Source organism: Rhinoraja longicauda, chromosome 17 (genome assembly GCF_053455715.1).
Source record: "Rhinoraja longicauda isolate Sanriku21f chromosome 17, sRhiLon1.1, whole genome shotgun sequence".
Taxonomy (NCBI): domain Eukaryota; kingdom Metazoa; phylum Chordata; class Chondrichthyes; order Rajiformes; family Arhynchobatidae; genus Rhinoraja; species Rhinoraja longicauda.
In genome coordinates, this window is record NC_135969.1 from 13378705 (window position 1) to 13403197 (window position 24493).

At 43.5% G+C, this 24493-nt stretch overlaps 1 protein-coding gene across 5 annotated transcripts in view; it reads right to left on the reverse strand.

Annotated features, from left to right (window-relative positions):
- The window catches only part of spdl1 (spindle apparatus coiled-coil protein 1), a 44281-nt gene extending 20199 nt beyond the window's left edge, over positions 1 to 24082 (reverse strand). For 2 of the 5 annotated variants that reach the window (XR_013548367.1, XM_078414161.1), the window contains exons 1-5: positions 23930 to 24027; positions 20164 to 20250; positions 7076 to 7258; positions 6102 to 6278; positions 1877 to 2071 (exon numbers count right to left, since the gene is read on the reverse strand). Coding sequence is in view for 4 of the 5 variants with exons in the window: in XM_078414161.1 (XP_078270287.1) it covers positions 1877 to 2071; positions 6102 to 6278; positions 7076 to 7249 (546 nt within the window). In the remaining variant the exon portion in view is untranslated. Of the gene's footprint in view, positions 1 to 1876; positions 2072 to 6101; positions 6279 to 7075; positions 7259 to 20163; positions 20251 to 21949; positions 21970 to 23929 lie in introns of those variants that run through there. The other 3 variants (XM_078414162.1, XM_078414164.1, XM_078414163.1) reach the window with 3 other exon arrangements.
- Between the last annotated feature and the right edge of the window lie 411 nt (positions 24083 to 24493).

The window sequence follows — 24493 nt, forward strand, 5'->3', positions numbered from 1 at the left end:
GTATCAATTCTCGCAACTGAGCTTGATGCCATCCTCCGTCAGCATATACACATTGATCTCCAAAAGGCAATGTGGCACAGAAAACATATCATATCATATCATATCATATATATACAGCCGGAAACAGGCCTTTTCGGCCCTCCAAGTCCGTGCCGCCCAGCAATCCCCGTACATTAACACTATCCTACACCCACTAGGGACAATTTTTACATTTACCCAGCCAATTAACCTACATACCAGTATGTCTTTGGAGTGTGGGAGGAAACCGAAGATCTCGGAGAAAACCCACGCAGGTCACGGGGAGAACGTACAAACTCCTTACAGTGTAGCACCCGTAGTCAGGATCGAACCTGAGTGTCCGGCGCTGCATTCGCTGTAAAGCAGCAACTCTACCGCTGCGCTACCGTGCCTGCCAGGAGCACTGAAGCCAATTGTAATGCGTGTAATCCAAAATACTGCACATTTAGGACTGAGATGAGGAGAAACTTTTTCACCTAGAGAGAGGAATTCCCTGCCACAGAAGGCAGTGGAGGGCACTGGATGTATGGAAAAGAGAGTTAGATACAGCTGTGTAAGAAGGATCTGCAGATGCTGGTTTAAACCGAAGATAGACACAAAAAGCTGGAATAATTCAGCAGGATAGGCAGCATCTCTGGAGAGAAGATGGGTGAAGTTTCGGGTCGAGACCCTTCTTCTCTTAGGGTTAATGGAATCAAGGGATATGGGGAGAAAGCAGGAATGGGGGTACTGACTTTGGATGATCAGCCATGATCATATTGAATGGTGGTGTTGGCTCATAGGACCAAATGGCCTACTCCTGCGCCTATTTTCTATGTATCTGTGCTGAAAATCTGAAACAGTGTTACGGTTTCACATTTAAAAAAAGACAAAGTACTGGAGCAACTCAGCGGGTCAGGTAGCATATCTGGAGAACATGGATAGGTGATGTTTCAGGTTGGGACTCTTCTCCAGAGATGCTGCATGACCTGCTGAATTACTCTAGCACTTTGTCTTTTTTTGTAAAACAGCACCTGCAGTTCTTGTATCTAAAGTTTCAGGTCATGAATGTTTCATCAGAACTGGGAACAGTTAGAGATAAGAATAGTTTTGTGTTGGAGAAAAGGTTTGTGGGAAGAGAATGGCTCAGTTGCTGATAAAGAGGAAAACTAGGAGAAAATAAATGACGAATGGCAAGAACTAAATGAGAGTTATCAAAATTGGTGATTAACAATTGGCGTATGATGTAAACAGGAGACCACAAATAAAGCCTGAAATTATCAGGACCCAGACAGCACAAAAAAAATGCACTTTGGAATAGTTGATTATCTGACATTGTTGAATTCATTATTGGGTCTGGAAGGCTGTAGCATGCTTAGTCGAAAGATAAGATATGGTTCCTCAAATTTATGTTGACCTTCGTTGCAGAAGGTCAACATAAATTGACCTTCTGAGGCAAAAATAGGAGAGATGGGGATTAAAGTGTCAGGTAACTGAAAAATATTGGGGGGGGGTCGTCACTCCAAGATGGCTTTCTGTAAAATGGTCACCAAATTTATATTTGGTTTCCACAGTAATGAAAACATCAGACTGTGGTGACAATACACGGTGACAATCAAAGTGCACAACCAATCGTTAAATACAATTACTGCAAAGTGCAATGAAGATGAAGTTCACAGTTGCACACTTTTTAGTACATTGAGCACCTAAATGTGCATGCAAAAACACACATAATTTTTTTTGTAGCTAAGAACAAACCTCCAGTGAACTTTTTTCTACAGAGAATATATTTGGGTAATCACAAAAGTAAAAGAACAGTTCTGTGCTTTTGTAATGCAAATCATTTATATGAAAACAGACCAGATTTTAGATTCTCTACCTTTGCAGCTTCAAGTTCCATGTTCTCCACTTGTAGGCTCATCATTTCAGATGACATTGTTTCCTGTGCACGCTCAGATAGATTCCGCAATTCTTCAGTCTTAGTATTAAGTAATTCACTTTGGTGATCCAGTTTGTGTCTCAGTTGTTTCTCGATGAGCTGTGCTTCATCCAGATCAGACTTCAGCTTTTCCAACTAGTAAACAGTCAATGGTTAAGAGTTAAAAGTGGCCCATCACATCACGTTTCCCTAAACCCATGGGAAAGTTATGAATCAAGATATTTATTTAATCATCTGTTGGTGTTGTCATAGGAATTGCATAATTTTGGTTAAAAAGAAGTGCCTAAATCTTAAATTCTTTACCTTCAAACAATACCAGAAAGAACGTGGATTTCCAAATGATCACATCATTAAATCTCAGACATCTCTCAAAAGTGATGCTAATCTCCTAGCTCATCTCTATTAACTGCGTTGACATATATCGGCAGTTAGGAAAACACATCCAGTTTAAAAATAAACTTTCAGACGCATACATTTTCTTCCACAGCATTTCCTTTTTTAAAAATAGAGGACTAACACTGAATAGTTCCGAGGTCCCCAATCCCTACCTGCGAGAGTCTACTTCCGAGAGATTTCTCCTTTCTTCAACCTCCACCTGAATCTCCATTCTTATTACACATATGTAAATAAGAGTTTGGTCTATAATGGTCCCCTTTTAACTTTACCACAATACTCCAGCGATTTCCGTGAATAATTTAGTTCTTGGCTAATTACACACCACCCAACAAAACACATTATATTTAGACTTTAATGATTAGATGAGTAGTTCTAAAGTCCTCAAAAGTAAATAAGTTAAGCTTCTTGCTGATTTTGCACAGGTTTAATAATGCACATCAAAGGAAACCAAGATCTTACAAGTCAACAACTCTACATTCCCAGCCTTTGTGTGGCTGTGAATAATGGTTGAAGGAAAAATATATGGTCAGATATGCCAGTGAAGAGAAGGAACAATATACTCAAAAGCAATTAAAGACACTTTAATGGTCCTTGTTAAATAGAGCGTGAGCAATCACATCCTTGGTACAACGTTGTACCTCAAAAAATTAAGATAGTCGCAAGAGTCCAGTTTCAACAAACACCCACCACGCCACTCAAGAGTTACTAATTCACTTCATTAGTCACTGAAGAACAAGGCATTTTTGTGATCTGCCAGTAAAGCTTTATTTTTAAGACTGCTACATCTCAAATGCAAAACACAATTCATGAAGAATGAGAGTACAAAAGATCTAATGAAAAGTTGCCAGCTATTTAATTAATTATTAATGAGAAGAAAAGTTCGAGAAGCGATAAGAGAGTAAAGTCAGGGCCAATAGTGACTGGTGTGAGAGGGGAGGTGAACACCGAAGTTAAAGTGTTGTATTTGAATGCGCAAAGTACTAAAAAAAAAAGTGGAGGAGCTTGAGGCCCAATTAGATATTGGCAAGTATGATGTTGTAGCAATTACAGAGACATGGCTGTAAGAGGACCAGGGCTGAGAGCTGAATATTCAGGGGTATACGTCCTATCGAAAAGACAGACAGGTTGGCAGAGGGGGTGGGGTCGCTCTGTTGGTAAGGAATGATATTCAGTCCCTTGCAAGGGGTGACACAGAATCAGGAGATGTAGAGTCAGTATGGACAGAACTGAGGAATTGCAAGGGTAAAAGGACCCGAATGGGAGTTATCCACAGGTTCCCAAACAATAGCCTGGACATAGGGTGTAAGTTGGATCAAGTTAAAATTGACATGTCGCAAATGTAATGCTACGGTGGTTATGGGAGATTTCAACATGCGGTAGACTGGGAAAATCAGGTTGGTACTGGGCCCCAGGAAAGGGAGTTTGTGGAGTGCCTCAGATGGATTCTTAGAGCAGCTGGCACTGGAGCCTACCTGGGAGAAGGCAATTCTGGATTTAGTGTTGTGTAATGAACAGGATTTGATAAGGGAACTCAAGGTAAAAGAGCCATTAAGAGGCAGTGATCAAAATATGATGTTTTAATCTACAATTTTAGAGGGAGCAGGGAAAATTGGAAGTGTCACTATTACAGTTGAGCAAAGGAGACTGTGGAGGCATGAGGGAAGAGCTGGCCAGAGTTGACTGGAAAGAAACCCTAGCAAGGAAGACGGTGGAACAGCAATGGCAAGTATTTCTGGGAATAATACAGAAGGTGCAGGATCAATTCATCCCAAAGAGGAGGAAAGATCCTAAGGGGAGTAAGAGGCGAACGTGGCTGACAAGGGAAGTCAAGGACAGTATAAAAACAAAAGAGAAGTATAACATAGCAAAGATGAGCAGGAAGCCAGAGGTTGGAACTCTTTTAAAGAGCAACAGAAGATAGCTGAAAAGGCAATACGGGGAGAAAAGATGAGATACGAAGGTAAGTTAGCCAAGAATATAAAGGATAGTAAAAGCTTCTTTAGGTACGTGAAGAGGAAAAAATTAGTTAAGACAAATGTGGGTCCCTTGAAGACAGAAGCAGGTGAATTTGTTATGGGGAACAAGGAAATGGCAGACAAGTTGAACCGGTACTTTGGATCTGTCTTCACTAAGGAAGACACAAACAATCTCCCAGATGTTCTTGTGGTCAGAGATCCTAGGGTGACAGATGAACTGAAGGAAATTCACATTAGGCAGGAAATGGTGTTGGGTAGACTAATGGGACTGAAGGCTGATAAATCCCCAGGGACTGATGGTCTGCATCCCAGGGTACTTAAGGAGGTGGCTCTAGAAATCAAGGACGCATTGGTGATCATTTCCCAATGTTCTATAGATTCAGGATCAGTTCCTGTGGATTGGAGGGTAGCTAACGTTATCCCACTTTTTAAGAAAGGAGGGAGAGAGAAAACAGGAAATTATAGACCAGTTAGTCTGACATCGGTGGTGGGGAAGATGCTAGAGTCAATTATAAAAGAAGAAATTGCGGAGTATTTGGATAGCAGTAACAGGATCGTTCCGAGTCAGCATGGATTTACGAAGGGGAAATCATGCTTGACTAATCTTCTAGAATTTTTTGAGGATGTAACTAGGAAAATGAACAGGGATGTAGTGGATGTAGTGTACCTGGACTTTCAGAAAGCCTTCGACAAGGTCCCACATAGGTGATTAGTGTTCACGAGGTTAATTCCCGGAATGGCGGGACTGTCGTATGTTGAAAGACTGGAGCGACTGGGCTTCTATACCCTGGAAGTTAGAAGGATGAGAGGGGATCTTATTGAAACATTAGATTATTAAGGGATTGGACACGCTAGAGACAGGAAACATGTTCCTGATGTTGGGGGAGTCCCGATCCAGGGGCCACAGTTTAAGAATAAGGGGTAGGCCATTTAGAACGGAGATGAGGAAAAACTTTTTCACTCAGAGAATTGTGAAGCTGTGGAATTCTCTGGCTCAGAAGGCAGTGGAGGTCAATTCTCTGGATGCTTTCAGAGTTAGAGTTAGATAGAGCTCTTAATGATAGCAGAGTCAAGGGATATGGGGAGAAGGGAGGAACGGGGTACTGATTGTGGATGATCAGCCATGATCACGGTGAATGGCAGTGCTGGCTCAAACGTCCGAATGGCCTACTCCTGCACCTACTGTCTATTATTGTCTATTGAGTGGTAGAATCTAGGAAGAGCTTCAGATATGTGCTAACTCTTTTTACAAGAGAGCAACAACAATCATGTGCTCTTTTTGGTTCTTGGTTCTGGAGGTGGCAGAGTATGGACTTAAGCAAGAAGGGCTTCTTGGAGAAGAGCTACCTTAAATTTAGTTGCATCTGATTGAGTAACTATAGTAGGGTGAAGACTAATCCATGCTTTAATTGTGCGAGGGAAGAATGAATTGCTATACATATCTGTTGTAGCAGCTGATATCTCAAATTAAATCGAATGCCCTTGTCTGCATCACATGCAGACTACATCACATGCACACATTACATATAAATTATTAGTGGTAATGAAAATAAAATTATTGGTGGTAATGAAAATAAAATGATAGAAGGAACAGGTGTCAGAAGTTATGTGGAGAAGGCAGGAGAATGGGATTAGGAAGGGGAAATAGATCAGCCATGATTGAATGGCAGAGTAGCCTTGATGGGCCTAATGGCCTAAATTCTACTATCACTTATGACTTCCTCATGATCTCCTTAAAATAGGAAGCTGTGTTAGATATCCAACGAGGGGCAAGTGTTTGAATCATATCATACCTTGCTCTTCAACTCATTAATTTCATGAGTGTGAATTCTTTCCACTTGTTCCAGTTGTTGACTCAGCTGTGTTTTTTGTTGCTGTTTGATGCTCTCAATATCTGAACTCTGACTTTCTAACATACGGTTCTTCAGCTCAACTTCTCGCTGCAATGAATATTTCTCTTGCTCCAGGAACTGTTTAAAGGTTACAGATTTTTTTTTAAAAATAAGAACATTTTCTCCTCCTGGTAAAAAGTACAAGTGTACGATTCATACATTAATGTAATTAATCTTGGAGAAGCTTGAAAACTGGTTATACATTACTATGAAATATAACAGCCACATTATAAAACATAACAGAAAATGGGAAAATGGGAATCAATGTGTACTTGATTTAAGCACACATACCCAAGAACAGGTTTTGTAAATGTTTAAGGATGGCACCATGGTGCAGCTGGTAGAGGTGTTGCCTCGTAGCATCGAAGATCGAGGTTCTAGATTTAGATTTAGAGATACAGCGCGGAAACAGGCCCTTCGGGTCACCGAGTCCGCGCCGCCCAGCGATCCCCGCACATTAACACCATCCCACACACTAGGGACAATTTTTACATATTACCCAGTCAATTAACCTACATACCTGTACGTCTTTGGAGTATGATCCTGACCTTGCGCTGTCTGTGTGGAGTTTGAACATTCTCCCTGTGACATGGGTTTATTCCCACATTCCAAAACGGGTGGGTTTGTAGGTTAATTTGCCTCTGGAAATTGCCCGAAGTGTGAAGGGAGTGGATGCGAAAGTTTGATAACATAGAACTAGTGTGAACAGGTGATCGGTGTAGATTTGGTGGGCAGAAGGGCCTATTTCCTTGCTGTATCTGAACTAAACCAGTAGAAAATGCTTTCTTAGCTCAATCACTTGTTTGCAATGTATCATTCCCAGTTACGTACCCATTCAATTTGTTGGTCCTAACTTAAGTAATCCCCATACATACCTCTCTGGCAGCAGCAAATTCATTTGTGACTTCTGTCAATTTGTTGTCTAACTCAGCTTCATTTTTCAACAGTTCTAGTCCATACTGAGCTGCCTTCATCCTCTCACTTTCCGATTCCTGCAGCTGCTGCCGAAGCTGCTGGATCACCTCTTCCAACTCTGCAATAGTTGCCATTTTGGAAAGCTGCAAGGTAACAAGGTGAGATTAATCTCATTTTTGCTACTAAAACTTCAGAATGGACATAGAGATAAAAATAAACTGCAGGGTTACAGATTAATCTAAAAATTAAATACCGTAACTTTGAGAAACAATTTAATGGATGGCAAAAAGCCATTTCATTAAGGCAAGGCATATCTCAGTTCTAATCACCACTTATGAAGCATTATTTTAAAAATGTAAAATAACAATTCTCAGAATGTTAGGCCAATTCTGACTATTGAACATGGTGCTAAAACCTAGGAGCTGGTATAGATTCTCTGGATAACTGAAGGTCGGTACTTAGGACAGAAACATTTGGAATACAATGTTCAACCAATATGCAAAATTAAAATCTGAAGTTGCTCATAGGTATTTATAGATAACACTCGTTATAAACGGCCATGGTGCGGGGGACGATAGGAAATGGCATCACGTCCGACTCTTCTTCAGTCTGAAAGGTCTTGACCCGAAACGTCACCCCTTCCTTCTCTCCAGAGATGTTGCCTGTCCCGTTGAGTTACTCCAGCATTTTGTGTCTATCTTCGGTTTAACCAGTATCTGCAGTCCTTCCTACACAGGTAAATGGACTATTGGAATTATTTTAAAGCAGGTAAAAAAAGTGCCTTTGGCAACAGCAAGTGGTCCAAAGGCCATCAGGGAGTTCCAGTGATGGTTTGCAGGATCGAGCCTCACCAGAAGCTCAAGTTGTTGTGCATGGTTATTCAGCTTCACATGATGACTGCCAAATCATTGAACTGTAAATGGCAAGGACAGTTGCAGGAGGGAACACAGATAGCAGTCTCATCAAGCATGTTCTGGCACATGCAAGTATTATTTGTGTACTAAGCCAAAGTGATTTTATCTACTATTTAAGACACCGATCAACCAAAACATTATGACCTGATGAACCAAAACATTATGACCACCTGTCTAATATGCTGTTGGTCCTCCGTGTGCAGCCCCATGCGCAGCAGGGTGTGATGCGCTGTGTTATGTGACACATTCCTCCCGTGACCACCATTAAAATTTTCTGTGACGTGCCACAGTAGACCTTCTGTCATTTCGGACCAGACGGGATAGCCTTCATTGCCCTCGTGCATCAATGAGCCTTGGGTGCCCAACACCCTGTCGCTGGTTTGTGGTTTGTCCCTCCTCAGCCCACTGTCGGTAGGTACTCACCATTGCTGACCGGGAGCATCCCATAAGCCTTGCCATTTCAGAGATGCTCTGACCCAGTCATCTGGCCATAACAATTTGGCCCTTGTTTAAGTCACTCAGGTCTTTACTCTTGCCCATTTCTCCTGCATCCAACACATCAACTTCAAGAACCTAATATAGGCCACCCCTTGACAGGTACCATCAATGTTCTTCATTTCACCTGTCAGTGGTCATAATGTTTTGGCTGATCAGTGTATATTCTCTGATAACTGGAGCAACTATCGTAATCATCAGTGAATCCTGGATGGCAAGCACCGAATTCTCTCAAATTTAATCCAAACGTAGGCTACTGAAGAAAGCTCTCAACATTTGCACACATTCATAAAATGCTGCCAAACACTCTTTGAGAAAGAGAAAAGATCTTTGAGAAAGAGTTTTTGGTCTCTTCTGTGATACACAATGGGAATATTGACCAAATTTATCATCAATAAATAAATCAGGATCAAGAAATAGCTCATGCAGCAAAAGGTGAAAACAAATAGAGGAACGACAATAACAAACAAAAATGGAAACCAAGGCTCCAAGGGAACAATGAGATGTACACCACCATCTCAACTGGAAACTTGTGCATTTAACCACAATTCACACTACCCTGGTAAATAGTGAACATGTTTTATATTAGACTTTCTGAATTCATCAACAAAAAAACAAAATGGTGAGATTTTCCCAGACAAAACATTTTCAATATTTTAAATCACCCAATATCCTGTAACCAAGTAAACTTGGAAATAATTCAAATCCCTGCAATACAGACTTAAAACCCATATAAAATTTAGAACTAGATCAAATGCTCGTTCACATCATACCATCCTGTTCCAAGCAACCAAAATTGATAATACATACAAACGGTGATGCAGCTTGATTGGCACTTATTAAAATTTTGTTTTTCATACAAAAAGGCTGTAGTATTCAGCATGATTGATTAGTTTCAGTACATATAGGAGCTCAAATTTTTCAACACAAACTCACTGATAATAATTATTCAGATAACACTAGTTTTTTCTATGTTACGCAAGTAAACAGTTAATATTTTAAAATAATTTTAGACAATAGACAATGGGTGCAGGAGTAGGCCATTCGGCCCTTTGAGCCAGCACCACCATTCAATGTGATCATGGCTGATCATTCTCAATCAGTACCCCGTTCCTGCCTTCTCCCCATACCCCCTGACTCCGCTATCCTTAAGAGCTCTATCTAGCTCTCTCTTGAATGCATTCAGAGAATTGGCCTCCACTGCCTTCTGAGGCAGAGAATTCCAGATTTACAACTCTCTGACTGAAAAAGGTTTTCCACATCTCCGTTCTAAATGGCCTGCCCCTTATTCTTAAACTGTGGCCCCTGGTTCTGGACTCCCTCAACATTGGGAACATGTTTCCTGCCTCTTACATGCCCAACCCCTTAATAATTTTATACGTTTCGATAAGATCCCCTCTCATCCTAAATTCCAGTGTACACAAGCCTAGTCGCTCCAGTCTTTCAACATATGACAGTCCCGCCATTCCGGGAATTAACCTAGTAAACCAACGCTGCACGCCCTCAATAGCAAGAATATCCTTCCTCAAATTTGGAGGTCAAAACTGCACACAGTACTCCCCTCCCTCCCTCCCTCCCTCCCTCCCTCCCCCCCCCTCCCTCCCTCCCCCCTCAGGAGAGGTGCGGTCTCACTATGGCCCTGTACAACTGCAGAAGGACCTCTTTGCTCCTATACTCAACTCCTCTTGTTATGAAGGCCAACATTCCATTGGCTTTCTTCACTATCTGCTGTACCTGCATGCTTCCTTTCAGTGACTGAGGCACTAGGTGCCATACCAGCTTTGCCTGCCAGATCAGAAAAGGAAAATTTGGAAAGCAAGAAGTAAGGTGTTAAACTTTCACAGACCCACAAAGCTGGTAATGCAGCACAAGTCTACAGCCGAAAAGAATAAGTCCTGTTAAATACATGGCTGAATGATCCTTTGATCAGCTTTAATGCTGCTTGGTCCGGTCTTCAAGATGCTGTCAAATGAATTGCACAGTGGTTAGACGTGCATGGACTACAAATCAGCAACTATAAGCCTAAATATAAACTCAATTCCGTTTCCACCACAACGACAACTTAAAATCATTCAACTTGCATATATTGCTAGTAAGCATAATAACTTTTGCAGTATAATTAATATGCATGATCTATAAAAAACATTCTGACTTGTCAAGATTAGTGCAGCTCAACTTATAATTGAACACAATAGATATGGTAATATTTAACTTTATGCTTCCAGTGTTCTTTCTGCATTGTCCAAACTAGGTAAAATGTTCACTCACAATAACTATTCCCAACAAATATTTAAAGCATTTATTTACTCATTCTTATGTTCAAATTACTTCTCTCACCAATTTTTAGTACGCTGTGCACCATGAAAGTGCTAATATCCCGAGATCATGGGAGTAAAACACACCATATCAATGAATGCATTCTACTTTGTGCTCTTTAACACAGAGGTTTTTATGCATTAAAAAACTTTCAGCCAGCTCGTGCTTGTAAGAACCAATGCACATTGGACCACAAAACAAGCAAAATTACATTGTGGGAGAGTTTATTTCCTGATAATTTGAGAGATCACGATCTCCACCTGGTAACTTCTGCATTTCAAGTAGATTCTCTTCAATGTATTGAACTTCCCTTGTGAATAAACAAGTAACACAAGGTAAATATCCAAGGACTCGATCTGCTTATAAATTATTGTCCACTAACATAGAATAGCAAATCATATCCCTAATTTACTGACTAGATTTCATTTTGGATTACTAAATTTTTATTGGACAAGCAAGCAGTTTGGAACTAGCAGTTATCAAAACTATTGAAAAGATTTCTCAAGCTTCATTAAACAGACAGATGCTTTTGAATGCAAGCGCATACTGCAAGGCAAGCCTTGTGCATCTATGGAAACTTCATTCCTCAAGTTCTAAGTTCCTTTCATTTCCCAATCAGGCAGGCAACAATGCCACAGACCAAATATTTTTATGGTAATTCCAAACTTGTTTGAGAAATTTCCTTACGCAGGACCAGAATTTACCCAATTTACAGTAAATAATTTTGTTCCTATTAACATCATGCCATAATTATGCTAAGCATAATCTCACAATTACAAACATTTGTAATAAAACAATGTAGGCAATGTGTGATCACTTACTATTAACACACCAAAATGATTAAATATTTCATGAATGCACCCAAGTTTATTTTTACTATATGAAACAATAGAGATTTTGATAATGGAGAGATGTGTGTGTGTGCATGCATCGGGTGCAATTTCCGAATAGATTTATCATGGTATTTTGATGCAGCTGACCTCTGTGATAAGGGGAGGGTGTGTTGAGTTCCTAGGAAACGGCCCTTTGTCACATATTTCCGTAACACGAAGCCGCATCATCAATGCCTATGTGGGGGGAGTGAGGGCGGGGGGGAGTGAGGGCGGGGGGGAGTGAGGGTGGGGGGGGAGTGAGGGTATTGGGGAGTGAGGGTGGGGGGGAGTGAGGGTGGGGGGGAGTGAGGGTGGGGGGGAGTGAGGGTGGGGGGGAGTGAGGGTGGGGGGGAGTGAGGGTGGGGGGGAGTGAGGGTGGGGGGGAGTGAGGGTGGGGGGGAGTGAGGGTGGGGGGAGTGAGGAGTGAGGGTGGGGTGAGGAGTGAGGGTGGGGTAGGGAGGTGGAGTGCGTGAACGGGGGGGAGGAAAGTGGGGATAGAGTGGAGGGGAGCGAGGGTCCTACACCAATACAGGAGAGGCTTTGGGTCCAAGGCTTGCTCCAGCTGAAGCGTTGGCGCCAGTGGGCCGAGGTCACTGGCACCCTCTTCTTTTCCCTGTCCCCCTCTATCAGGAATGGGACTGATCGACCACTTGGTTTAGTCATTTCTATAGTGTGGCGATCAGGACACACAGTCCTCAAATGCGGTCTAACCAGTAAAGTTGCAATGTAACATCCCAACCTTTATATTTTATGCCCCGACTTAAGTCAAACAAGCCATATGGCTTCAACACCCCACCCATCCATATTGCCACTGTTAGGAAACTATGGATGCACCCCAAGTTCCCTCTGTTCATCAATTTCCCCTTTCATTATTGTACATTACCCAATATTCCATTTACTCTGCATTTCCAGTATGTACAGTAAATACAATGTAAACTTAATACCAACAAGTATTGTCAATGCTAATGCTCTGCCCAACTTCCGAACCAATCTATGTTCAGTTGTTGCCTCAGACCTTCGCACTTGCTATTCATATCATCATAATTTTCACATCATCCTCAAAACATTCAGATCGCCTTGATTCATTTTGAAGGTGTCAATAAAAATCAGAGTAAACAGGTGTTATGTGTCTGTATTATTAAAAAATATTTGATGTCTGCATTCTGCAACAAAATATAACAAAATGCTGGAGTAACTCAGCGGGTCAGGCAGCATCTCAGGAAAGAAGGAACGGGTGACGTTTCGGGTCGAGACCCTTCTTCAGTCTGATGTCAGGGGAGGGGGTGGGACAAAGAAATAATGTAGTTGGAGATAGGAAGACAGTGGGAGAACTGGGAAGGGGAGGGGAAAGAGAGGGACAGAGGAACTATCTGAAGTTAGGGAAATCAATGTTCCTACCGCTGGGGTGTACGCTGCCCAAGTGAAATATGATATGCTGCTCCTCCAATTTGCGGTGGGCCTCACTATGACAATGGAGGAGGCCCATGACAGAAAGGTCAGACTGGGAAGGGGAGTTGAAGTGCTGAGCCACCAGGAGATCATGTTGGTTAAGGCAGACTGAGCGAAGGTTTTGAGCGAAACGATCACCGAGACTGCGTTTGGTCTCGCCGATGTAGAGAAGTTGATATCTGGAACAGCGGATACAATTGATGAGGTTGGAGGAGGTGCAGGTGAATCTCTGCCCTACCTGGAAAGACTGGGTCCTTGGATGGATTCGAGAGGGGAGGTAAAGGGACAGGTATTGCATCTCCTGCAGTTGCAGGGGAAAGTACCTGGGGTGGGGGTGGTTTGGATGTGAAGGGACGAGTGGACCAGGGAGTTATGGGGGGAATGGTCTCTGCGGAAAGCAGAAATGGGAGGAGATGGGAAGATGTGGCCAGTAATGGGATCCCATTGGAGGTGACGGAAATGTTGGAGGATAATTTGTTGTATACGCTGGCTGATGGGGTGGAAGGTGAGGACAAGGGGGACTCTATCCTTGTTACGAATGGGGAGAGGGGGAGCAAGAGCAGAGCTGCCGGATATAGAGGAGGCCCTAGTGAGAGCCCCATCTGTAATGGAAGAGGGGAAGACCAGTTTCCTAAAGAATGAGGACATCTCTGATGCCCTAGTGTGATAAATCTCATCCTGGATGCAGATGCAGCGTAGACGGAGGAATTGGGAGTCGGGGATAGACTTTTTACAGGAGACAGGTTAGGAAGAACTGCAGTCAAGATAGCTATGGGGGTCAGTAGGTTTGTAGTAGATGTCGGTCACTAGTCTGACTCCTGTGATGGAGATGGTGAGATCCAGCGGTAGGGAGATGTCGGAGATGGTCCAAGTATATTTAAGAGCAGGGAGGAAATTAGTGCCAAAATGTATGAAGTCAGTGAGTTCTGCCTGTGTACAAGAGGTAGCACCAATGCAGTCTCAATGTAGCGGAGGTAGAGTTCGGGGATGGGGATAGTGTACGTCTGGAACAGGGATTGTTCGACGTAGCCGACAAAGAGGCAGGCATAGCTAGGGCCCATGTGAGTGCCCATGGAGGTATAGAGTGACTGGACATCCATGGTGAAGATGAGGCAGTGGGGGCCTGGAAACCAAAAGTTATTGACGAGACGGAGAGCATGTGAGGTATCTTGGACATAGGTGGGGAGGGATTTGACCGGGGGTATAGGATGTAGATGGAAATTAATTCGGTGGGACATGAACAGGCAGAAATAGTGGGTCTGCCAGGACAGTTTTGTTTGTGGATTTTGGGGAGAAGGTAAAATCGGGCTGTGCGGGGCTGGGGAACGATAAGGTTGGAGTCATTAGAGGAAGGAGCATGGGAATTGGTGAGATCAGTGACCGTATTAGTGATTAAGGTCTGGTGCTCGTCAGTAGGGCCATGGTCCAAGGGTAAGTAGGAGGAGATGTCTGAGAGTTGTCATCTAGCCTCAATCCGGTAGAGGTCAGCGCGCCAGACTGCCACGGCACCTCCCTTGACAGCGGGTTTGATAACTAAGTCGGGGTTGTTGCAGAGTGAGTGGAGGGCTGTACGTTCAGGAAGGGAGAGGTTAGAGTGAGTCAGGGGAGTGGAAAATTTGAGGCAGCAGTTGGAAATGAAAAGGTCTAGTGAGGGTAATGGCCAGCTGGGGGAGTCCAAGAAGAGGGGATTCGCTGGAGACGGGAGAAGGGGTCATCACTGGGTGGTGAGGATTCCTTCCCATGAAAAAGGCCTTCCGCGGACTGCAACAAGGTATAGATCGCTTGAATAATTACGCAAAAACATGATAAATGGTTTTATAATAGACACAAAATGTTGGAGTAATGCAGCGGGAGAGGCTGCATCTCTGGAGAGAAGGGATGGGTGACATTTCGGGTCGAGACCTTTCTTCATACAGTGAAGTGTGAAGCACTCCAGCAATAGGAAACAAAAGGCAAATTATAAGCAACAAAGAGGACTTAGTTAAAAAATAAGAGGCTGCTGTGACCCATTAATGAGATGCTTGGAAATTTCTCTCAGGGGGTAAAGAATCTCTAGAATTCTGTGCCCAAGGGTGGTGGAGGCCAAATCATTTGAAGCGGAAGTGGCGGCGCCTAACGGCTGCGGCTCGCTAGCAGTCTGTTCGTCTTTTTTCCTTTTTTTTTGTTGTGTGTCGGTGTTGGGATGGTTTTTGTTTTTTTTTGGTTGTGTATGGGTGGGTGGGTGGGGGAAACCTTTCTCTTTTAGGTCTCTTCCTTACGGCACGGGGTGCGGCTCAGCCGCGGGGCCTTCCATCGCCCGGTGCGGCTCGGCCGCTGGACTTAACATCGCCCGGCGCGGCTCGGCCGCTGGACTTAACAGTGCCCGGTGCGGTTTGGCTGCGGGGCCTTCCATCGCCCGGTGCGGCTCGGCCGCAGGGCCTAACATCGCTGGTGCGGCTCGGCCGCTGAACTTAACAGTGCCCGGTGCGGCTCGACCGCGAGGCCTAACATCGCTGGTGCGGCTCGGCCGCTGGACTTAACAGTGCCCGGGCCGCGGGGCCTAACATCGCCCGGCGCGGCTCGGCCGCGGGACTTTTCATCGCTGGTGCGGCTCGGCCGCTGGACTTAACATCGCCCGGTGCGGCTTGGCCGCGGGGCCTTCCATCGCCCGGTGCGGCTCGGCCGCGGGGCCTTCCATCGCCCGGTGCGGCTCGGCCGCGGGACTTAGCTGCGCACGGCTCGGTCGCGGGGCCTTCCATCGCCCGGTTCGGCCGCGAGACGTCTCAGCGCCCGGTGCGACTCGGCCGCAGGGACTTCCATCCCCTTGCGGGGACTGTGCGGGTCGGTCGGGGACAAGCTGTCTGTCCGTGGGCGTGGGGAAGAGAGTGGAAGTTTTGTTGCCTCCATCACAGTGAGGGGGTGTTTGGAGTCACTGTGATGGACGTTTGTGTTGGGGTCATGTGTCTTGTGTTCTTTTTTATGTGTGACTGCTATGTAGTTTCGTTCGGTACCTTGGTACCGAATGACAAATAAAGCTCTGTTGAACTGTTGAACTGTATTTAAAGAGTGGATAAATATGAAAGATCAAGAATTGACAGTTATGGGCAACTGGCACTGAAGAATTGGAGGCCATCAAAGATCAGCCACAAATATATTGAATGGCAGGACAGGCTTGAGGGGCAAATGGCCTACTCCTGTTTCTTTTACTTGTGCTTTGTAGACCTTCCCCTCCATGTTCTTATTTTTCATCTGTATCTACATGTCCCATTGACAGAGAGTTGTAACACACAGGAAGAAGCTTTTCAGCGCACCATGCACATGACAATCACGGTTTTGTTACACTGATGGCATTTACCTACACTTGGTGAGTAGCTTTTAAAAAATATTTTAACCACTCTTCTTGAGGTTCCTCCTCAGATTTTCTCAAAACCCCCTATCCCTTTTCCTAAACCTATTCCCACTGGCTTTAGACACGTCTGCTACAGGGAAAAATAGTGTGCTCTTATTTATGCTCATGTAATTTTGAGCACTTCTGCCAAGTCTTTACCTTCAGTCTCCTCTACTGCAAGGAAAACAAACCCAGCCTATCTAGATTTTCCTCATAACTGAAATGCTGGCAACTTTAAGATGAACCTCCTGTGCACTCTTTCCAGTGCAATCATATCCTTCCATTTGGCAACCAGAATGCGCACAGCAGTCTAGATGTGACATATTAGTATTTCATAAAGTTGTACCAAAAACTTACTGCTCTTATATTCTACACCCTAGCTAATAAAAGCAAGTATTCCATATGGCTCCTTAACCACCAGAGCTGCAACTCCGAGATCCTTGGGTTTGTACACCAAGGCTCATCAACATTCCCTTGGGGTCCAATGCCTTGCTCTTCCCATGTTACCAATGGATCAACATCATTCTGTAACTGAAGACCAGCTTCTGCACTGACAATACCGTCAACTTTCATGTCATCTCCAAACTTGTTAATAATATCGCCGCAATTAACATCCGAAAGGACCAATTTCCCATGCCGGACCTTAAAGGTCTCACTAAAGATCATGTAGTCCACATCAACTGCATACCCATCACATGTTCATGGAACTATGATATTGTAACCATTGCTGAGACTTGGTTGTGAGAGGGACAGGACTGGCAGCTCAACGTTCAAGGGTTTTGATTACACTGACATATTAAGAGAGGGAAATAAATGAGAAGTTGCTCTTACAGTTAAGAAGAATGTTACAGCTGCCTTACAGACAACATAGAGTTCGTTCATGGAGGAAATCATTGTAATGAGATTGTGCTAAAGGTCTCTCAATAGTCAGAGGGCGATAAAGGAACAGATATGCGCCCATCTTCCCCAACCTTCCCAGGGTACTTAAGGAGGTGGCGCTAGAAATTGTGGACGCATTGGTGATCATAGATTCAGGATCAGTTCCTGTGGATTGGAGGGTAGCTAATGTTGTCCCACTTTTTAAGAAAGGAGGGAGAGAGAAAACGGGAAATTATAGACCAGTTAGTCTGACATCAGTGGTGGGGAAGATGCTGGAGTCAATTATAAAAGACGAAATTGTGGAGCATTTGGATTGTAGTAACAGGATCGTTCCGAGTCAGCATGGATTTACGAAGGGGAAATCATGCTTGACTAATCTTCTGGAATTCTTTGAGGATGTAACTAGGAAAATTGACAGGGGAGACAAGGTCCCACATAGGAGATTAGTGGGCAAAATTAGAGCACATGGTATTGGGGCAAAGAGGTCCTTCTGCAGTTGTATAGGGCCCTAGTGAGACCACACCTGGAGTACTGTGTGCAGTTTTGATCTCCAAATTTGAGGACGGATATTCTTGCTATTGAGGCCGTGCAGCGTAGGTTTACTAGGTTAATTCCCGGAATGGCGGGACTGTCATATGTTGAAAGACTGGAGAGACTAGGCTTGTATACACTGGAATTTAGAAGGATGAGAGGGGATCTTATCGAAACATATAAGATTATTAAGGGGTTGGACATGTTGGAGGCAGGAAACATGTTCCCAATGTTTGGGGAGTCCAGAACCAGGGGCCACAGTTTAAGAATAAGGGGTAGGCCATTTAGAACGTAGATGAGGAAAAAAAATTTCAGTCAGAGAGTTGTAAATCTGTGGACTTCTCTGCCTCAGAAGGCAGTGGAGGCCAGTTCTCTGAATGCATTCAAGAGGGAGCTAGACAGAGCTCTTAAGGATGGCTGAGTCAGGGGGTATGGGGAGAAGGCAGAAACGGGGTACTGATTGAGAATGATCAGCCATCATCACATTGAATGGTGGTGCTGTTTCGAAGGGCCGAATGGGCCTACTCCTGCACCTATTGTCTATTGTCTAATATGGACTGGGACTGGCTCAGTGCCAAAGGCTTTAGACAGTGCAAAAGCAGGGAGAAGATAGGACCTCTCAAGGATAAAGTGGGAGTTTTGTATGGGTGTTCAGAGGATATAGGCATGGTACTGAATAAGTACTTGGCATCTCTATTCACCAAAGACTTGAGGGACAGTGAGATCAGTGTGGAGAATAGGACAGTAAACTGTTTATATGGATATTAGTAAGCCATTTGATAAAATCCCTAATGGTAAACTGATCCAGAAGATTAAGATCCATGGGATTCATGGTGACTGGGTTTGGATTCAGAAATGGTTACTAGCAGAAGTCAGAAGGTTGTGATGGAAGGACAATATTCAGGCTAGAGGTCTGTGATCAGTGGGGTTACAGAAATGGCACAAAAATAACAGATGGAGTTTAATCTGAGCACGCAAGACATTTAGGAGATCTAAGTATACAGTTAAAGGCAAGACCCTTAACATCATTGAATGAATGATTGAATAAGTTTATTGGCCAAGTACAAGGAATGTGCCTTGGTGCTCCGCTCACAAATGACAACACAAACATACAGTTAACAATTAAGAATAAAGCATAAACACATCAAAACAATAACGATACACCATTACGGTCTAAACATATGGGTGAAAATAAACCAGAGCAAAAAAAGAGACTACAGACTTTGGTTATTGAGTAGAACTATCACTCGTGGGAAAAAAAATGTTTTTATGTCTGGCTATGGCTGCTTTGACAGTCCGGAGTCGCCTTCCAGAGGGAAGAGGGATGTACAGAGCGATTTTGGGTCCAAATCCATAGCTTCCTGAAAGTGATAGAGTGTTAAAGGAGGCATATGATATGCATGTCTTCGTTGGCATTGAGTATAAGAGTCAGGAAATCAAGTTGCTGCTTCATAAGACTTTGGGCAGGCCGCATTTGGAGAACTGAATGCAGTTCTGATCATTCCATTACAAGAAGGATGGGGAGATAACAGAAGAGGTTTGCAAGAGTGCTGCCTGATTGAGAGGGTATTAGCTATAAAGAGATTGGTCAAACATGGACTGCTTTCACTGGAATATCGGAGGCTAAGGGGAAACCTGATATACAAAATATGAGGGGCATAGTTATGATGGACGTTCAGAATCTTTTTTTCCCAGGGTGAAATGTCAAAGACTAGAGGGCATACATAGCTTGAGATGAGGAGAAATGAGACAGACATGGCACATTTTTTTTAACACTGTATTGGATAAAACCATTGCCAGGAGTGGAAGCAAATTCAATTGTGACATTTAAGAGATTTTTGGATAGGCAGAGAATGAATGGATATGGATCACATGCAGGCAGGGGATTTGTTTATTTTGGTATCATGATCGGAACAAACATTGTGGGCCAAAGGGCCTGTCCCTGTGTTGCCTTGTTCTATTGTGTATAATTTGCTGCCTCTGACTTTAGAATTCCAAGTCCATAATTACCTGGCATTGACTAAAAGGTACCAACCACATCTGTCACCTGACCCTCAGCCAGCAAAGATTTAGAATTCTGTCAACCAGCCAGCAATCTCCTTCCTTAGCAGCCCAAGATGCATCTCATCAAGCTTTTGGGATTTATTCACCTTAAACCCACCAAAATCTCTTACAGCTCCTTCATTTCAATGATTGCATGCCATGGAATTTCATTTGTCCCTTACCTGAATTCTTCAACTCCAATGTCTTTCAAGACTTCTGATCTTAAAAATGGTCTTTCATATCACTTAAACGATGCAGTCCTGAATTATCTGCAAATTATAAAATAACCCGTCTCTGGAACTGACAATTAATAATCATTAGCTCCATAATCTACTGTTTCTCCTTACAGATGCACTAGTATGTAATCACATTTTATGTTTCTCAAACATAAACTATTCATGTAGAAATTATTTGGTAGGTTCTAATTACTAATGTTAAGTCAATTCACACTCAGTTAATCTTACCAAAACAAGAATCTGAACATGTTAGCACTTGAACAAAGTGTTGAAAATTAACAAAAAGGAACAAAAGAAATATTAAAAACCATACCTTATTTGGTGTGGTTCCAGTTTTAAACAGAAAAAGGATATTTGGAAACAATATTTTTATAGTTCTACACAGGCCATGGGTGAAATACTAAGAACTATTTTAATTCCTATTATGAGACAACAGCAGGTACTGGAATATAGGAAATATTTATTAACTTAAGTGGGCCTGAATATCACTCATGAATCTACAACTTCACCAAAAGTGCCTGATGTCAATGATTCCACCTTAAAAAGTGCACCCATGAACAGCTTCATAAAGGTCTCAAGTCAACTGACACAAAGCTGGGCGGCAGCGCGAGCTGCGAGGAGGACGTTACGAGACTAGAAGGTGATTTGGATAGATTGGGTGAGTGGGCAAATACATGGCAGATGCAGCATAATCTGGTAAATATGAGGTAATCCATTTTGGTGGCAAGAACAAGGCAGCAGATTATTATCTGAATGGTTTCATATTAGGAAAAGAGGAAGTGTAACGAGAACTTAGTGTCCTTGTACATCAGTGACTGAAAGTAAACATGCAGGCAGTGAAGAAAGCAAATGGCATGTTGACCTTCATAGCGTGAGGATTTGAGTATAGGAGCAAGGAGGTCCTGCTGCCGTTGTACAGGGTCCTGGTGAGACCACACCTGGAGTAATGTGTGCAGTTTTGGTCTCCTAGTTTGAGGAAGGAAATTCTTGCTATGGAGGGATTGCAGCATAGGTTCACCAGGTTAATTCCTGGGATGGCGGGACTGACAATATGATGAAAGAATGGATCGACTGGGTTTACATTTACTGGAATTTAGAAGGATGAGAGGGGATATTATAGAAACATATATAATTCTTAAGGGATTGGACAGGCCTGATGCAGGAAAATTTGTCCCAATATTGGGGAGTCCAGAACCAGGGGGTCACAGTTTAAGAATAAGGGGTTGGCCATTTAGGACTGAGATGAGGAAAAAAAAATTCACCCAGAGAGTTGGGAATCTGTGGAATTCTCTGCTTCAGAAGGCAGTGGAGGCCAATTCACTGGTTGTTTTCAAGAGAGTCAGATATAGCTCCTAAGGCCCACGGATGAACAGCCATCATCATATTGAACGGCGGTGCTGGCTCAAAGGGCTGAATGGCCTACTCCTGCACAGATTTTCTATGTTTCAACTGCAGTTATACTCATAACAAAAACTAGTTTAATAAAAAACAAAATCAATGCATGCATAATTCTGAATATTGCATGGCTGCTAAATGTTAAACATGTATAAAACAAAAAGCAATGTCTCAAACACATGAAATCTTCACTGCTAAGAACTGCACTGATGGTCCTCGTGCTAAAATGAGAAAATGACTAGGAGTTTTAATCTTAAAGAACTATCTTTATACCTGCCACAATTATACCATAATGAACACAAAACAATGCAAAATGTAAAAGCTAACATATGCCTACATCAATTCAATCCAAGCACCGTAGTAAGGTGGAAGGAGCAGCACAGAATTATCTTAAACATACATAGGCCTTAGCTAGGTTTATGGGTCATTGCAGAATTCTACATATACAATAATTTGAACTTCTGCAGTTAAGCTCAATATTGGAATTAAATGTGAACCTTTTCAATAACTTATTAGGAGAGCCAAAACTTTTCAAGAAGATTATACCAGGCCATCGCTGGATTAGATTTATTTGGGTTTGTTAATAAACAAATATACACACAAAAAGTCCAGGAGCTGCATTTTAAAATCAAATAAAGATAATCAATTTTTGCTTAATATACCGATTTTAGATAAGGCTCTCATGTGACTAATGGCACGTGTGACTCACTGCAAAGAAAACTTAATCGCCTTCTCGACCTCAGATAGCCATCCGTTTTAATCTCTTCAATTAACAATATGCCTATGGTTGCAAAGAGAATTTTTTGACATAGGCTAACAGTTTGCAGACACTGTTGGTATATTTTTAGAGTTAACAACTGCAGTTTTGAAAAAGAAAACGGCTGGAGGAGGTAACCATGGTCAGTGGTTTGGAATTTGAGAAAAAAAGTGGGTATTCTTGGCAGAATAAAATCTGGGAGAAAAGAGATGCAAACTAATTGAGGTTAGACCGAACATTTCAGAATGAGCAGGGAAAGAGAGGAGGACGTGGAAGCAGATTGAATGACGATGTGAAGTCGTCCTGATACCAATGGAGATGAAGGGCTGGGGACCGGCAATTTTACGGAGAACTTGGTGTAAACATCCCCACAGAAAGGGAACCATGCTAAATCTTAGGGAAATTACATACAAAATAAATTGATCTAATTTTTACATAATGCAGCTCCAAATAAAATTGCAATCCAAAGATCTGAATTCATTTTAACTACTTAAACTGCTCCGTATCGATGACAATTTGCAAAAGTATATCCACTGGATGGATCATTTGCGTGTACGTTCATCTGCCTTCCTTCCTCTGTCATCCGCAATGCAGTTTATTTTGACACCACTACAATTGGTTTGGGAATGAATGAGAGCAGCTCGGTGGCCGGCCATCCGATCCGAGCGAACGAGTGATCTTTGAGATCGGCAACCGTTTTATTGCTTGCAATAACATGAATGAAGATATCTCGCTGTAATTAATTTATTCACAAAATGCTGGAGTAACTCAGCAGGTCAGGCAGCATCTCGGGAGAGAAGGAATGGGTGACGTTTCGGGTCGAGAGCCTTCTTCAGTCTCGACCCGAAACGTCACCCATTCCTTCTCTCCCGAGATGCTGCCTGACCTGCTGAGTTACTCCAGCATTTTGTGAATAAATCGATTTGTACCAGCATCTGCAGTTATTTTCTTATATCTCGCTGTAATGTTTACCGATTACTGACACCCTCACCGCCTCTGCTCTGACTCCACCTCCACTGACAATGGGTTTTTTTGGTGTGTGGGAAGGAACTGCAGATAGATGCTGGTTTACACCGAAGATAAGACACAACATGCTGGAGTAACTCAGCGGGTTAGGCAGCATCACTGGAGAGAAGGGAATAGGTGATGGTCTGAAGAAGGGTTTCGACCCGAAACGTCACCCATTCCTTCTCTCCAGAGATACTGCCCGTCCCGCTGAGTTACTCCAGCATTTTGTGTCCATCTTCGGCGATGTTTCGGCTCGGGAGAGTTGGCCCCGGTAAACCTTGGTTACCCGAGGCCGGGGGCTCTCGGACGATGAATGCGGACATGCTGACCATAGTAGCCCCGCTGCAAGCTGGCTCTCAGCCTGCAAACCCGTCCGTCTGTCTACATGGCTCACCCACACACACACACACACGCTGGGCCCAAAGGCCACACTATCCCCGCAAGAAAGAAAATCTATTTAAAAGCGACCGGCAAGTAAGACACACGGTAAAGGTTGAGACAAATTAGTGAACGGCTTGGGGGTCAGATTGCCAATGGGGACAATAGTTTTACCTGAGCTGAGAGCCGGCCCGGCGAAGCGCCGGGTCCCAACGAGCGGCGACGGAAGAGCAGCAGCGCTCTCTGCAACCGCCGGCCCTCGCGGCCAGTTTGAACTAGGCACGTTCCACGGGGCCAGCCAATCAGGGCGCTCCTCCCCTCGTTGTTCAGTTCAGTTCAGGGACACCGCGCGGAAACGACAGGCCCTTCGGCCCACCGAGTCCGCACCGACCACCCCGCACATCAACCACTATCCCACACACACTATGAACAATTCACACTTATACCAAACAAACCGGTACGTCTTTGGAGTGTGGGAGGAAACCGAAGATCTCACGCCAGAGAAAACCCACCCAGTACAAGGGGCCACAGTTTAAGAATAAGGGGTAGGCCATTTAGAACTGAGATGAGGAAAAACTTTTTCAGTCAGAGAGTTGTGAATCTGTGGAATTCTCTGCCTCAGAAGGCAGTGGAGGCCAATTCTCTGAATGCATTCAAGAGAGCTAGATACAGCCTTCTTCCACCTCAAAAACATTGCCCGTCTCCGTCCATCCCTCCTTCACAGCTGCAGAAACCCTC